Source organism: Zonotrichia leucophrys, chromosome 5 (assembly GCF_028769735.1).
Source record: "Zonotrichia leucophrys gambelii isolate GWCS_2022_RI chromosome 5, RI_Zleu_2.0, whole genome shotgun sequence".
Classification (NCBI taxonomy): domain Eukaryota; kingdom Metazoa; phylum Chordata; class Aves; order Passeriformes; family Passerellidae; genus Zonotrichia; species Zonotrichia leucophrys.
In genome coordinates, this window is record NC_088175.1 from 4,582,053 (window position 1) to 4,597,901 (window position 15,849).

Consider the following 15,849-nt stretch of genomic DNA (forward strand, 5'->3'; position numbering starts at 1 on the left):
TACAAAAATCATTCTGCTCATTCAAGCTGCTCCAGGGAAGAGGCAGATGTATTTGCAAGTGGAAAAGATGAGAGACTAAATACATGACATGGCTAACAAGGGCTCACCTGAAACACCAGATTCAGACAAATATCTGACAGGAAAGAGAAGAACCAAAAGAGGGGAAATTCAGTATCTCCATGTTCCTGACTGCATATAGTGGTTTGAACACAAGGTACCATCTGTGAATACAATGCCTTCTTTACAATAAATGCTCTGAGGTGGGTTACATTTTCCTGTTACCTACCTTTGACCCAACACACCATCCCCACAGATATACCTTTCTCATCAATTCCAGATCCCTCAGTTCCATATTTTATTGCACATCTAAAAAATCCACAGAGGATCCATTCCCACTTCAGCTGAGTTTTATTTCAGATGCTTAGTCAAAGGCTTGACACCTATACTGCCAGGCAAATAACTTCTCAGGGGGGCTTTTACTTATTCCTACTGTTAGTGAGTTAAATGGTCACTGACAGCACTAAATGATGCAGTGAAAATCATCCAAGTACAGAAGTGGTATGCCTATAAAATGAGTATTTTTAAACAGAGGAGGGACACATGGGCTTCTAAACCCAGGGTTACTATGATTTATTTAACTGACATCAGTTCTGAAGTGATATTTCTCAGAGGTATAACAGGCTGATACTGCAGGGCCCTTTAAAATAGCACTTAGCAGGAAAATTTGAGATGCATATTTTTCCATCACTGCAGATGGAGAGATCTGACTATTTCTGACCCAAAGATGGTAACTTCAAATTTCAGTAAAAATGAGCAACTCCTAAAGACCTGCTTGAGACACATTATCCAACAATATTCTGAAGCTTGCCCTGAAGTCCAGAAAGCTTCACTAATAGCATTTAGATTAGATTTATTATATGCTGATTAACATCCATTGAGTCCTTTCCTCCAGAGGCCAAGTGCTTCTTAATAAGTGAGCTGCAACACTGAGGACACAAAAAGCCAAACAAAGCAGAAAGCAAACCCAACAGCAGCACTAACTAATGATGAGCGAGACACTGGCTAAGCTTTTTGAAATGTCCTGCCAAAAGAAACATCTTCCATATCCAGCAGGAAGGATGAAGGGAGTTTTAGAAAGCCAAAATTCAGTATGTCATAGAATATAAAAAGTAGCATCAGGGTAATCCTGCAGTTGATCAAGCACTGCAGCTATAGTGCTGGTGCATTGTTTTGGCTTGACATTTTATTTTTGCAATAAATGATAATGTGGGATGTCTCGTTTTGTGACAAGCACAAGCAAGCAAAGCAGCTTAGCTCTGAAAAGAGACAGTGATGCTTCAAAGTCCATCTGCCCTGCAAATCACATCCTGCACACCATAAACTGAATGTTAGAGTGACTCAAAGTTAGCCACAAAAACGAAATCTTCAATTAGCTATCAGTCTGATTTAAAACTATTTCACCTGCTAAGTCTCCCTGTCTTAAAAATGGTATTAAAATAGTTAAATATGCTGTTGGAAGAGTCTGAAAGTCACTAATAAAGTTGTAAAAACAGGTGCAAACTGTCAAATTACATCCCCACAGGAAAGTCACCATTATCATTTTACCTATGGAATGCTCCGTTCCCAGTGCAGAAAAACCACCAGTGCAGCTGCCACTGCTGCCAGGCTGAGGAGCCCCAAATAACGGAGTCAGAGCAAGTGCTGGTGTTCAGGAGTCCAGGAACCAAAAAAGCAGCCAGACTGGGAGGGCTGGGCTGAGGGGGAGGCAGGAGAAGTGCTCCTCTTGACAAGCTAGGAAGGGCAGAAAGAAAGGAAAAAATCCAAGGGGGAAGAGAGACGCTGGTAGCTAGGCAGCAGTGAGATTCCACACACTCAAGAAAACAAAATAATCAAGTGCATTCAGCTAGGAAGGAAGGGGAAAATAAAGGGTCATATAGAAAAAAAAGGAAAAAAAAACAAATAAAATTAAGGAAGAAAATATTAAGTCCAGGTGAACAGAAGATCCAAGAGAGGACAAAGTAAGAAGAAATATCTGCGCGACTTCAGTCAAGTACTTCAGATCTTTTCCTAGTTTAAAATCCACTGACCACCATTTATGCTCACAAATAAATGCAAACCTTGGTAGCTCTTAAGGTATAGATTCTCCTGTACGTGTGGGCACATCTGTTTTAAATAAGTCTTCTTTTCTTTTCCTCATGGGCATCAACAATGCCTCAGTATATAGAGCTAATCCAAGACCCAACCACTGCAACCACTGTCTGCACTGAACCATCTACAGCAGCTCAAAAAGTCACAAAAAGTCACCACATTTCCTGGCAGGGCTGCCTCTGCTGCTCCAGAACCTCTTGTATTATCATTCATCAAGGCACTCAGGGCTGACAAAAATCAGGCTTTCTCAGGTGTGGCCTCAAATTATAAAGATCTTTAAGGTTTTTGGTCAGCAGAAAACACTGGAAGTGCTTTGTGCCCCAATTCTGCTTCTGCTCTCAAGCTGTAGTTAAGACCTAGAGCATCCTCTCCAAACTCCTGACCTCATTACATGGTCCCCACATTACTGGATCCATTTTCCCCTCTCTTTTCTACCTCTTCCTTTTTATATTTCTTGCCGATCTGGTTGGCACCAGGTTCCCTCCTTGCTTTATTCTGCCACCTCCTGCCCAGTCCAGCCTGCTCCCACACAAGTCCTAGAGCCTGTGCCATCCAACAGAGGCTTCCACTTCCAAACGTCTCCCTGACACTGCTGTCTTGCATGATCTCTCCCATGATCCCTAACACTCCATACAGGAGCTCTGTCCTCCAAAGCAATGACTCACAGATGCCCAGTCCTGCTTCACCACCCAGTTCCCTCTGAGACTCTGTCAAACCCTCACCCTGGGCTCTCCACCTTGGCTGATCTTCAGTGCCTCCCCCTTCTAAATCAACAGGCATACCCTGACCCCAGATCTGTTGCTCTTTGGGACCCTTTCGTGCTTTGGATAGTGTTCTAACTCAGCACTATTCATGTCCAAACTCTCCTTTCCCCTCTTCTCTCAGCTGCTCCAGGTTCCTCACCTGTCCCTTTGCTGAAGCCCAGCTCAGTGTCTCATCTCACAGCATCACAGCTGAGCTGTTCCTAGCAGGGAGCCTGGCTCACCACACACCAATAGTGCAGTGTGTAAATGCATGATGCTGTATTAGCAGTGATACCAGTAATGATGTTCTGCTGTTAAACACGCTGTCCTGAGAGTCACTTGTGCTTCCAAGAACAAAGCCTAATAAATTCAGGCTTATCTCCTAATTTATCCTCCTCATGGGCTAACGTGAAATGGGATATACCTAAAGCACACACTCTTTGTTTGTCCTTAATTATAGGCACTATTATGCTGCCACAGCAACTAGGAAAGCTTAAGCTGCCCTAAGTGATACAGGATACTGCACAAAGCCTCACACCCTGCCCCATCCCCTGTCCCCACAGCACACTGGGAGACCTGTGGGTCACATTTGCTCTCTGGGGACAGGGAGCAGCCACATTCCAGCAGCGTGGCACAGCACAGGAGAGACAAGGCCAGCCCTGTGACACCTGCTCCCTCTCCGTTTGCACATCTTGCTCTCCCTGGCTCCATGCAGAGAGCAAAAGGGGGACAGGAGGGCATCCCTCTCCAGCCCCACACATCCCCCTGCAGGGATCAGGCTGCTCCAGTCCTCTACTCTAAATCCAGAGTAAGGACTCATTAAGAAGGAAATATTAATTATGTATTTGGTTGCCCCTGAAACAGCTGGATGCTCCATTTCATCTGAACATCCACAGCTCCAAATTTCTCAGCCACCACTCCTGAGCAGTGACCAAATGGTAGCAAGACAAAGTGGAGCTTTTGGGGCATTCAACAAGGAAGGGATGGTGCACTGAGGGGCTGCTGGGCTGCATTAATGCCATCACATCCCTGAGGAGCCCTGCAGCTCCTATGGCACTGTGAAACAGGGACAAACCATGCACAGGGTTTGAGTGTATCTGCCAGCAAAGCAGCCCTAATCAGGAAGGGCTTGTACCCCACTTTCTGAGGTCACTAGTTCAAATTAAATTTTCCCACATCACATCAACACAGGTTTTCTTGGGTGTGGGCTGTGCTTACTAAGGGAGCTTTAACAAGTGGCTCTGCTTCTTCTCTTGACCCATGATTCATCAAGAATTTACTGTGGTTACCTGCAACTACAGCAGAGATTTCTGTTTCAGCCTCACAGACCAGCTTAACTACCACAGGTCAGCATAAAAATCTCTAACTCAGGATCCAATGAATCACAGATTTTCTTCACCTTTTGATGAACTACTACTTATTCATAACCCAGTTATTCATATTATCTGTCAAAGAGGTTTAATTTGTGCCAGTTCTGCACAAAGCCAGTATACCTGTGCACCCAGCAGGGTACTGAGCAGAAGTTTACAGCTATTAAATCCAGGGAACTGTGAACTACATTATGAGCTTAGAAGAAATATAATTCTTGCTTTTAACAGGACAGAGAATGACAGGCTGAAGTGATTTACCTAGAAACATCTTAAACATGGCAACTTATTAAAAAAAAATATGTTCATCTTTTTTTTTTCTTTTTTACCCTGCATTAAATTCTGAAAGTACCGATAGTCATGGAATAATCAGGTTTAACAGGTTAGCAGTAATATATGCCTCAAGTGTTCCTAATACATCATAATCTTCTTTCACAGAATTTGCATCACTGTCAAACTGAACTACTGATTTTCAGTTGATGCTTTTAACATGTTTCTATGGTTACTTTCCAAGGTCGCATCAGAGAAGCCTGAACAGCAGTTCAGGAAGACAAAAGGCATTTTGCATCTTTCACCATATTAAATAATTTATGAAAGTTAAGGCATCCTCAAGGAAAAAAAAATCATAAAAGAATAGGTTCTGAGGTTATTTTCTTTACAACAGTTTGAAGCACAGCAAAATCAATATCTCTACAAAAGCTTTCAAGATGGGACTATTTGACTAATGTTCCATATGGTACAAAATGCTAAAGAACACATTCTAAGTTTAGATCTATAGGCACAAGCCTACATGAACTGCATGAATGGACTTTAAAGCAAAATGTGGACATCTAATTTGCTGCCAGCAGCTTCATCTTTTAAATCAGGCACTGAAGCATTGTCTCAGTATACTACATTTAAAAGATGCAAAAATAAAACTGAAAAAAATGAAGTAAAACTAGTAATGTCAAGGTTTATTATTTCCACCATTTCTTATTCAAAGCCACACAGATTTCATCTGTCCCCTAAATGTTACAAATTTTGACTAGTATAATGAAAGCTTGTACATAAAATATCTGAATTCTCTGCCTACCACTACACTAGATCAGAGTTTATTGGAACTAATTGAAGTGTCTAAGGCTTGGAACAAAAACACATTAGTCATTTAGTGGTTGTGCTAATATTGCTATGCCTTTCCTGCAGTTTCATTAGATACAAACTGCTTCAATACCCTAATCATATGCTCAGTCACAGCACAATCAGGACACAGAGTACTGACAAGCTGTCCCACCATGCCTAAAGCTGATAAGGTGTCTGCTCTATGAGTAACCTCAATTATTGACTGTATTTTATGGTCAATCTAATGACCAAATGCTTATCAGTGAACCATCAGGTGCCTGTAATAGGATAGTGACCCTTAGTTTATATGTACCATTACTGCTCATTAGTGAATAATTAGATTCTTTAATCCAAATTCACAGGCATTAAAATAGGATGGAATATCCTGACTCCAGTAAAAGACAACTATGCTTATTTTAACTCTTCAGATGTTCAATTACATTACTCAGAGATTGTATATTTTGTTAAGAAAATCTGCTTTCAAAAAGCATATCATGTGCAATGTTTTATATCATGCCTAAATTGACACAGCTTTTCCAAACATGCAGGAAGATGATGAGAGAGGAAAGATAATGGGTGTGATTCACCACTGTGATTCTCTGGATTTATTATTTGAAATGGTTTTAATTCTGCAAAGCCCAGCAACATCGCAAATAATTTAGAAACCTGAAAACTAGTGAGTGCTATGTTTGGAAGATTAACTTTTCAAACCAAAGCAGGTGGATACAAGGGAAAGGAGTTTCAACTATACAGTTATTTCCCTATTTCAAAGGCAGCAGTCCCACAGCAGCAAATGCAAACCAGTTTGAAAAGATCAACATCAAACAAGGTGAGAATTTCAGAAGAGGGACTTAATGCAGTTTGTCTTCTGCTCAGTGCTGCTCAGGGTTGCTAGCTTAGATACATATTTTCTTCTAAACAGTTTTGATTCCTCCTCACTGCCTTGTCACTGCTCAAATCCTCCTTCCAGCTTGTGCACTGAGGGCAGGTAAAAACACCACAAACACCACCCCCCAGCCAGCTGCACAGCCACTGCTGCCACCACTGTCACCAGCACGGAAATGGCACGTTAATGGTGACAGCTTCGATTTATTGGGGGTCTGGATTCTTCTCCCAAGGGAGTGGTATTTTCTCTTTTGTCAGAGAGCCCATTAACCTCTTCCCAAGTGCATGCCCATTCTCCTCCTTGCTGCCCTTCTCCTGCCTGATCTTTTACACCATTTCCTGTCTTCCCCCCATGTTCGCGTGACAAGAAACCCCAACTTTGCTATAAAGCTTATTACAGCTTTATAACAAAATATGCCAATATTTACTTAGCTGCAAGCACAGCCCACAGAAGGGTCCTACAACTATCTCACATATTTTCCCTTAGTAATATAAAGTTTGTTCAGGTTCCTTATACAAAAAACCCACCTGGAAACAGGTGTAAAGTGTGGAGCACTAGGCAAGGCACAGTTCATGCCCCACCAAGGGACAAAGCCAGCTGCATTCTTCTTAAATCTGAAGAATGCAAGAATAAACTTCTCTTAAAATGTAAGGGTGAACTGGGAGTCTCCTCACAGCCATCCATGAACATAAGCTGTGCTTTTTGCCCTGTCTTTCTCGTTCTGCCAGTGACCTACTGAGAATCTCCATTTTCTGCTAAATCCTCTGGCAACACAACCACTGAGTAATGTCTGGCAATTTGCTTGCGTGACACAGTCAGATGTTAATCAAAGCTTTCCTCCTTCTGTGACAGATCACAGTGAGGAAAAAAGCTTAAAACTGATTTAATTTCTTAATACGCTTCTGTCTGCTGTCTTTAATATTTGGCTTTGATTTCGAATACTTAGTGCTTCTCTGCATTTCTTGGTAATGAATAAAATACTTTTTTTTTTTAAAGCAGAACATAATTAAGCTTGAAGAAATTAAATATGACATTCAAATGAGAAAGAGCTTTGGATGAATATGTAGATTTGGGCTGCACACATGCTTAAAAAAATCAGTGCATTCCCTGCAAAGAATATCTTAAAGATACTCATTTTAACCATGGGGGCCTCTTATGCCCAGGTATCCTTTTTGTGGCATCTCTTAGCTAAACTTTTCCAAGTGAGGACATGAACTCTCTGTCCTGTCTTCAGAGTTTGTGACCTTACAAATACAAAACTGATTCTCATCAAGGAACAAACTGGAGAAAAAAAACAAACCAACTAACCAAAAAAGTCCAGCATGGATCTCCCTTCCCAGGCACAAAAGAGTCCACAAGCAAGAGCGTAAGGGTGTTATTTCAGCAAACAGAAACTCCAGTTTTAATGTGAAAAAGGCATTTTTATGTGGCCAGGAAACCATGTCACAACCCAAAAGCTAGTTGTGCTAGGACCTGTACAAACACAGTGAATGTTGTTTCATGAAAAATAAGATTGGAATACTTTATTAATGTGGAAAAAAAAAAACGTATCTAGTGTTGCTGTGGCTCAGGAAATCACAGATGCAGTTTCCACAAGCAGCCTATGAAGTCTTTGTCTTCCAAAGTAACTAACCCTGCACTCAAATACACTGGACATTAACATATAGGCGTATTTTTGCCTAGCAATTTTATTCCTAGGCAAAACAGCCCTTTTAACAAGCCAAAGTTTCAACCACAGCTCCCCTTACAAAAGGAGGATGTAAACAGTTGAAGGTCCTCAGAAGACTTGGTCAAAGAGAGGCCAATGGTTTCCAAAAATTAAATATATGCGTGTCTGTGTGATTATCAATATATTAACTGCATTTATTCCAGTAGAGAACAAGAACAAAATCTGCCAGGCTCTGCATAACGTGAGTAACACACTGGCCTTGCTATGAAGTTCAGATTTCAAGTGGCTGAGGAGTTTCAGTACAGAAAAAAAATCAGCAAATACAATGAATGGGAACTACAGCATGACACTTCAGCCATGACTCTTCCTTCATCTCCAGGTGCTTCTTGAGAGAGGATTAGCTGAACAGAGAGATGGGAGAGACAAGTGAATGCTGCTGCAAAAGAGTCAAGGCAGGGATGACCTTCTTCTTCAACAAGCTCAAGGCTGGATGGTGCAAAGGAAGGAGACAGGAGTGGGAGGGTTGAAGCAAAGGAGCCTGAGAGCCCATTTACTGAACAAAAGCCCCCAAAGTGGGGATATCCTAATATCTGTGGTTCCTGGATAAGTCATTTCTGCCAGTATCTGTGTCATCTCTCACTCATCCTTGAGGATTTCTTCCTCTTCCCTTCCCCTCCTGCTGAGAAAAACTGCATGGCTTGAGGGTGGAAGACTCAGTATGGAGACTTTGATCCATTAAGGTTCCAATGGCAGAAGAGTCAAAAGACAAGGAATAATAGGAACCACTCCTGAGGTTACTGCCAAAGCTGGGGGAGCAGCCTGGCCATGCCCTTGTACTCATCTGAGAATCTGCTCAACCTATCTACAAGTGCCAGGGACCAATGATGGATCTCTCTCCCCCACAAAATCATTGTGAGAAATTCTTTTTCTAGTGTTTCAACAAGAACAGAATAAGAAACAAAAGTGCTTTGTGCACAAAAATTTCCATCAGCTCTGTCCATCAGTTGAAAAATTCAAGAGAATCAATTGTGAATATAGGAAACATGGGTAGGGAATAAGCAATGTACTAATGGGGTTTTAAAATGTTTTAGCTAGCACAGAGCTGCTAAAGCTATAAAATTCTGATTCACTCAAGGCAAAGACAGATTCATGAGAAGCAATTAGGGCCTGATCCAACATACAATGATGTCATTTGCAGTCTTGCTGCTGACTTTAAGAATCTTTGAATTAAGTCAATGATACTCACTTCACAATAAAAACAGAACTGAGTTTTGCTGACCAGTGACAAAAGCATCACTGAGAGAAAATATTTTGGGTCTTATTTTATACTATTAGACACTGTTTTCTTTCTCTCTGTTTCAAGGAAGGTATTTTATTTTCTGGCTTCCCCAGTGAAAGGGAAAAATCTTTGCATTTTCTTATGACATACAAATTAACACTGAAATAAATCCAAAGTAGATTAAGCTAAAATCATACCCACAATATGAAATACAGTAACAAAAGCTGTGCTCCATCCCATCTAAATACTTTGGAAAGGATGCATCCGTCCTTGCTTAGGCAACTAAACAAGAAAAGAGATGTCTGAGCTTCTCCCTTTACCTTTCTTTTCCATTCCCACTGATTATTTCAGATACCTGTGCTTGAATGAAACAAATCATCCTCTGCAGCCACCATTGCTCTGTGTTGATTTAAACCCTCAGCACAGAGACAATCCCCTAACTTACACACAGTGCTCTTGGGGCAGTCATTTCCCAACCTCCAGTGTACAGACAGACTGTGACACTCAGGCATTTGACACTTCAAATCATTGTACTACATTCTTTTAAAAAAACAGAACTTGGAAAGTCAAGCTCTTTCTGAGGTTAGATTGCAACTTATAGTAAACATCATTTATTTAATGGTATAAAACATCTTAAAGACCAATGAAAAGGAAACAATACAATTACCATTGTGATTACATTCTACGAGGGATTCTCAATGCATAAATTTTACTTTAATGCCATTCACAGACATACGCTTTTCAATATTGTCTCAAAATATGTTCAGTTCAGAATTAAAAAGGAGTTGGAATGCAAGTACAAAGCCATGAGTTTTGTTGTTCTAAGTACCATCTGCTTGACAGTGTATTACATTTAATCAACATTGCTAATTACAACAAACATCCAAACAAAACTAACATTTTTTTATAAGACACCAGAAAGGGAAAAAAGAAAAGATTGTTGTGGGCTATGGCTAAAAGAAGAATGTCAAACTGCTTTAACTTCTACCAACCATGGAAAAACTTTTATATGGACACATAGGCCATGCTACTGCATAAAAAAATACCTTTTTTAAATCTAGATCTGAGAGAAAAAAACTTGTTACTTCAGCTTTTGCTCCAAGGAAACCTACAGAATAGCAGACTTGTGGTGAAGAGGGCCATTAAGGACTAGACAAAGCCCAACACAGGTTTCCTTGGGTTTTTGGCCATTAAGGAGTAGACAAAGTCCAACACAGGTTTCCTTGGGTTTTGGCCATTAAGGACTAGAAAAAGCCCAACACAGGTTTCCTTGGGTTTTTGGTCAATAGAGGTTCCAGGTCCCCAGAGAGAGAAGCGGGGTGTCCTCATCCCATCCCTGCTCTCCAGCGGCAGCAGAAAGCCACAGCCATGACCAGGGCACCAACTCCACCCCTCAGCAACCAGCACCTTGACAAAGACTGAATAACATTTCCCAGCTGTCTGAGGACCCACGAGCAGTTGTGGAAAGCAGGAAAAGAGGAACTACCTTATGAAGAAGGAAGCAGCAGCCGAGGTACCTGCCGAGACCGCGGCCGGAGCCACCGCGCTCTGGGGCGCCGCCGGGCCCGCGGGGTCGGAGCTGGGCTGCCCTGGGCCGAGCTGAGCACTGGGAACATCTCGGCCACTTTCTGCTGCTGCTTCTCCCTGATAAAAATAAAAACATATGTACAGGTTAGCACGCTTTAATGCATGGCCAGGACAGGGAAAAATTCCACACAGTGACTCTTTGCAATGGTGAAGGCGAAGATCAGCGGAAGGTGGGGAGTGATACAGGTGGACAAGTGTACCACAGGAGGTTCAGCAACAGAGAAAGCAAAAACCATGGCCACAGAGGAGGAGCAGAAAAACAGAGAACCTTTGTGAGGAGTAATGCACAGTTAAACAGTTTGACAGGCATGAAGAAATGGAAAATGATAAGCAGAACCCTTTTGTCTTACAGTGCTATTTGGGAGCTAGCAGAACTGTTTATCTGGCTCAGTTATGACTGTCAAGAATTATTTCTCAGTGGCACATCACCTACAAGACCTATCTGTTTAAGAGGAACTAACCAAACAGTCACACTTGTAATATGTTTCCACATGAATAACCCCAAGAACTAAATAAAGAAAATTGATTTTTTTAGAAAAATATATACAGCCCTCTTTTTCAGTATTATTTTTCTTAGCAGCACAAGTGTACAGCACTTTTCTCCTGTAAACCATTCCAGTGGAAGAACAGGAGAGACTGGAGATGCATCTTCTCCAGCATAGAGCATTTGCAGTGTCTGAGGCACAGTTTGGAAGGAGGTAATTGTTTTGAGATTTTGCCAAAATTTCAGACATCTGTTTTGTGAAATTGTGTCAGGTTTATATCTTTATGTTTAGGCCACCAACTCTTTCAAGTACTGAGTTCAATTAAGCCCCATCAGTCAAATGCTCATTGACAGTGCTGGGAAGGCTCCTTTTCGGAAGAACCTGCTCTCTGTCTGGGAGTCCTGAGGATTTAATTAAAGATGACACCACAATAAATATTTGTCAAAAGAGTTAATTGCTTCATGTATGATAATATATGATGTTTCTGTCATCTGAAATACTACTTTGACATTTCCAACTAATTAGCTAAAATAGATTCCAGGAAAGGAGACAGCCTTGTAATGAAGTGCAAGCACAATTAGGTACTTCCTAGGATGCCACCAAATTTTAAATTTTGAGCTGCCACAGATCATGTTTTACAACTACAGATATGCAGACATGGCAATAGGGCACTCCCAGTTACATACACGCCCTCAATTTTCTCATACACTGACAATACAAATAGAGATTTTCTCATGAGAACTAAGGCAACCCGGTTATTAGGTACCAAGGAAAAAAACTTTGCCAACCAAGTAGTGCTCAACTGGTGCATGAAAGCCTGTCTGGAGTTTCATCTGGACTCATTCCTACAGGTTGAGTGCTGTATTCCCAGTTCCCAACAAAGTCAACAAGAAAAAAGTGTACCCAGCTCTTTTGAAGGTCTGTTCTTTCAAGATCAGTACTACTATCAGTATTATGGAGTGGCTGAGTAATACTTTAGCATAGCGCGCTACACAAAAAAGTACTTTTATAGAACTGACCGCAGAGATCTGAGGCTGAGACACAAAATTCATTCATGCAGATTGACTTAATCCAAGTGAAGCTACTCATGCTAGAAGCCAACCTGGAAACTTTGAACAGTCCTCTGCAAAACCCTTCACTTTGTAATACAGGAATCTCATGAGATCAGATTTCTCTGTGATGAAAACAGAAAGACCAAGCACTGCTAGAGATCAAGACAGGCACAAAAGAAATGGTGTGGAAGGAAAAAGTACTTTAAAAAAGGAGTTTGTCTGTCCATCCTATCCATGATCTACTGGCAATGACAGCCAGGAACAGAGAAGCTTGGAAAAGGATCAGATCCACTCATGTGGTTAATTGCTTATAACTAAGTGATGGAGTAATGAACCTTGAGGGGGTCGATAAAGCAGGTATTTGATCATTAATGCACTGAAGCAACAAATGTGTGGTCTTGACCTGTGCCAGTCACAGAAAGAATATGGCACGTGGAACAACATGCAGGTGGGTAAAATCCAGCGTGGCATCTGAAATTCAGAGTTACGTGAACTGGCACAAAGTGCTGACAGCAAGATGAGCTTATATGGCTTCAGTAATTTACAAAGTAAAAATCTACCCCACAGCCTCTGGAGGCAGCACACGGAGCCCACAGAGGGCACAGCAGGGACTGCCACGCTCAGTGACAGTGGCATGGTGGCCAGCAAGAGGAAGACCCAACCTGCAACCCCTGGCAGGAGAACACCTGTGTCTGAAAAGTCCCCAGGCTCTGTCAGGGACACAACCACAATCCTCTGCCACAGAAACTGCTGTCTCAGATTCAAAATTACAGGCTCAAGTCGAATTCCCAAGACAAATTTTTTCACTCACTTTCAACAAGGCTTATACTAGACAAGAGACCTTGACATAAAGAAAATTGTGTTCAAGCAACATTTTGAAAAAAAGACAGGGAGAGCAACATGTTTCTAACCAATCACACTAATTAATGTATAATCTAAATGATGGCATGATCTAAAGCTAAATATGAAATCTTTAGAGTTAGCACAAAACTTCATTGCATTTTACAGCAAAGTGTAACAGACTTGTAAGAACTGACTGGAATCTGTTAATAGATCAATTCCTGTAAAAGCTATTCACATTTAAAAATATAAGCCACGTGTAACACACATTCCTTTTACATCACTTTTATTTCTATGAGAAGTTAAAAGCCTACATTTCTAAGAGACTGATGATTGTGGACATATCAGGCATGTAACTTGAAATACCCAAATCAAACCTGCTATTTCAGATGGCAGATGGTTAATATGCTTTCCAAACCAACGTATCTAAGTTGGATAAATTGCTATTCCCACATTAAATACATTTGAAAACTCAAACTGTAATTTCTTTTTCTGTAAGTTTTATTCTCAGTTTTCTGTGAACATAAAAAGAGGATGAGGGGGAGCCAGTAAGAAGGCACTGATTCTTGTAAAGGAACAAAAAGTGAAGGTATACAAGATAAAATCATCAGAAGACTACTGCAGAAGACAACCCATATAATTTTTATTGTCTTCAACTACCCAATTAATATTAAACACAGAGGTAACATCAGTTTTGCTGCAGGATGAGAAGCTGAAAAACAACAAAAGTTCTTCCAAAGTTTAGGATTCATTTCAAGGACTGTTTGCACCATCCAAAGGTGACAGGATTTTCCAGCACAGCCACATGCAGCTCACCATGAGAAGTTACCTCCTCAGGTGATGAGGAAGGCTCAGGTGTGAGGAAATTGGTCAGGTCCAGGTCATTTACCCTGAGGCAAGAAAACTAAAGGCAAGTAATGGGACATCCCTGGGCCTGGACACTCCAGTGTGCCTCACCACAAAAAAAGAAAGAGGAATTTTATTTTTTTTTTTAACTAAATGCACCTCCCTCATCTCAACAAATATTTTTCTGAGGACTGTGTGTGGAAAACAGAATTTTTTAGAGGAATCTGAGCAACTTTTGACTTTTCCAAGTGTTCAGTTCAGCACAGAGAGAAGGCTCCAGACTGCAGCTGAGAGGGAGCTGTGCTTCTCCATCTAATGAATTTTCATAAATCATTAATGATCAAATACAGAAAGCACAACCTTGTCACTACAAAATGTTACTGACTGCACTGAATATTTAAAATGTCATAGGGCTCCACATCCAGAGAGTAATGTTTGTTTCAATTCGCTACGAAAATATTTGCTGGACAAAAGCCATTGGAAAAAACCAAAAACCCTTTGGAAAGATGCTAATCTCAAAAGGAAGGTTTTCCAAAACTGCTCTATAGGACCCCTTCCCTCTACTCTGTCCAAAGCCACATGAAAATTGGCACCAGTAAGAGCACAGCAAGGATGACATTTGGAAATGTCACACCAAGCATTCTGCACGTGCAGGAATGAGCAATGTCTTGGTGCTTCATGTCACTGCCTGTGCCATGGACAGGAGGGTTTTGGGACCCAGTCCCAGCACCATCCTGAGGACAAGGGGCAAGTCAGCCACACTGCATTCCCAGCTGGCAGCATCCACACACACAGCTGAAGCTGGCAGGGCCACAACAAGCAGGTACAGCATGAGCTGATCCCAGCTGAGAGGGCCAAAGCTGGGGAAAGGGCAGCATGAGATGGAGGTGACCTGGCATCCCCAGGCTGTGGAGGTGGAAGTGTCCTGGGCACAACAGAGCATCCCCTGTCCCATCCCTGATTCCCAGCACACGAGCTCACTGCTGTGACTAGATGGCAGGAAACATCTGCTCAGGCTGAAGCAAGTCAGACTAGTCCAAAATTACACTATAAAGAAGTTGGCCCCAGATGAAATTTCCAGATCCACAAGACTTTGTCTGGCCATTACCATCCAAAGGACAATTTCAATTCTAACAAGCTCTTTACACATTTGAAGTGCAGAGCCAAAAACTAAGCCATAATGTTTCCAGTTTTCTGAATATTTCCATTCTCTGGACATTGACCTTTGTTCAGAGAATGTCCAGGAATCCAAAAAAGCCAAACAAGGTCTCTGAAATGCATACAAAATATGTGTCTGGTGACAGGAAAGGAAAACACAGGACTATAAAAACCTATAAAAATAGATCAGTCCCAGGATAATACTGTCATGGCAGAAGAAAACCAGAAGGTTGGATAGAGCTGCAAAAGAGTATTGAGAACAGAATCACTAATGAAGGAATGAAGAAAATTACATGAGCCTCTATGAATCTAACACACATCTGTTTATCAGAATCACAACTGAATGTAATTTATTTTAATTCAAAAAATTGGTCCCATAATGAAAGCATTTAACAGGGCAGTGCAGGTGAAGCACTAAATGCTTTGGGACAGCCTGAGCCTGTACTGGTGATTTTTCCCCCTAACTAATTTTTTCTAACTTTTTTTACCCGTTTCTGACTAGCAGGCAGACAGAGGATTTTGAGAATTTGCTCTAACTTCCTATTTTCCCCTTTCTGCCTAGAACATCACAGTCAATTAAACTGTAAAAACTGCCTGATGTAACGATTTTGCAAAATATTAAACCTACTGTTTATATATGATAAAACAATAATTTTCCACCTAAATGATTCATGTAAAAAAAGGCTCTTAT

The 15,849-nt window shown here is 41.2% G+C and overlaps 1 protein-coding gene across 2 annotated transcripts in view; it reads right to left on the reverse strand.

The window, feature by feature from the left end:
* Positions 1 to 15,849, reverse strand: part of KIF26A (kinesin family member 26A) — a 94,795-nt gene that overhangs the window by 36,152 nt on the left and 42,794 nt on the right. For both annotated transcript variants that reach the window (XM_064714064.1, XM_064714063.1), the window contains exon 4: positions 10,677 to 10,834. In XM_064714064.1, coding sequence (XP_064570134.1) covers positions 10,677 to 10,834 — 158 coding nt within the window. The remainder of the gene's footprint in view (positions 1 to 10,676; positions 10,835 to 15,849) is intronic.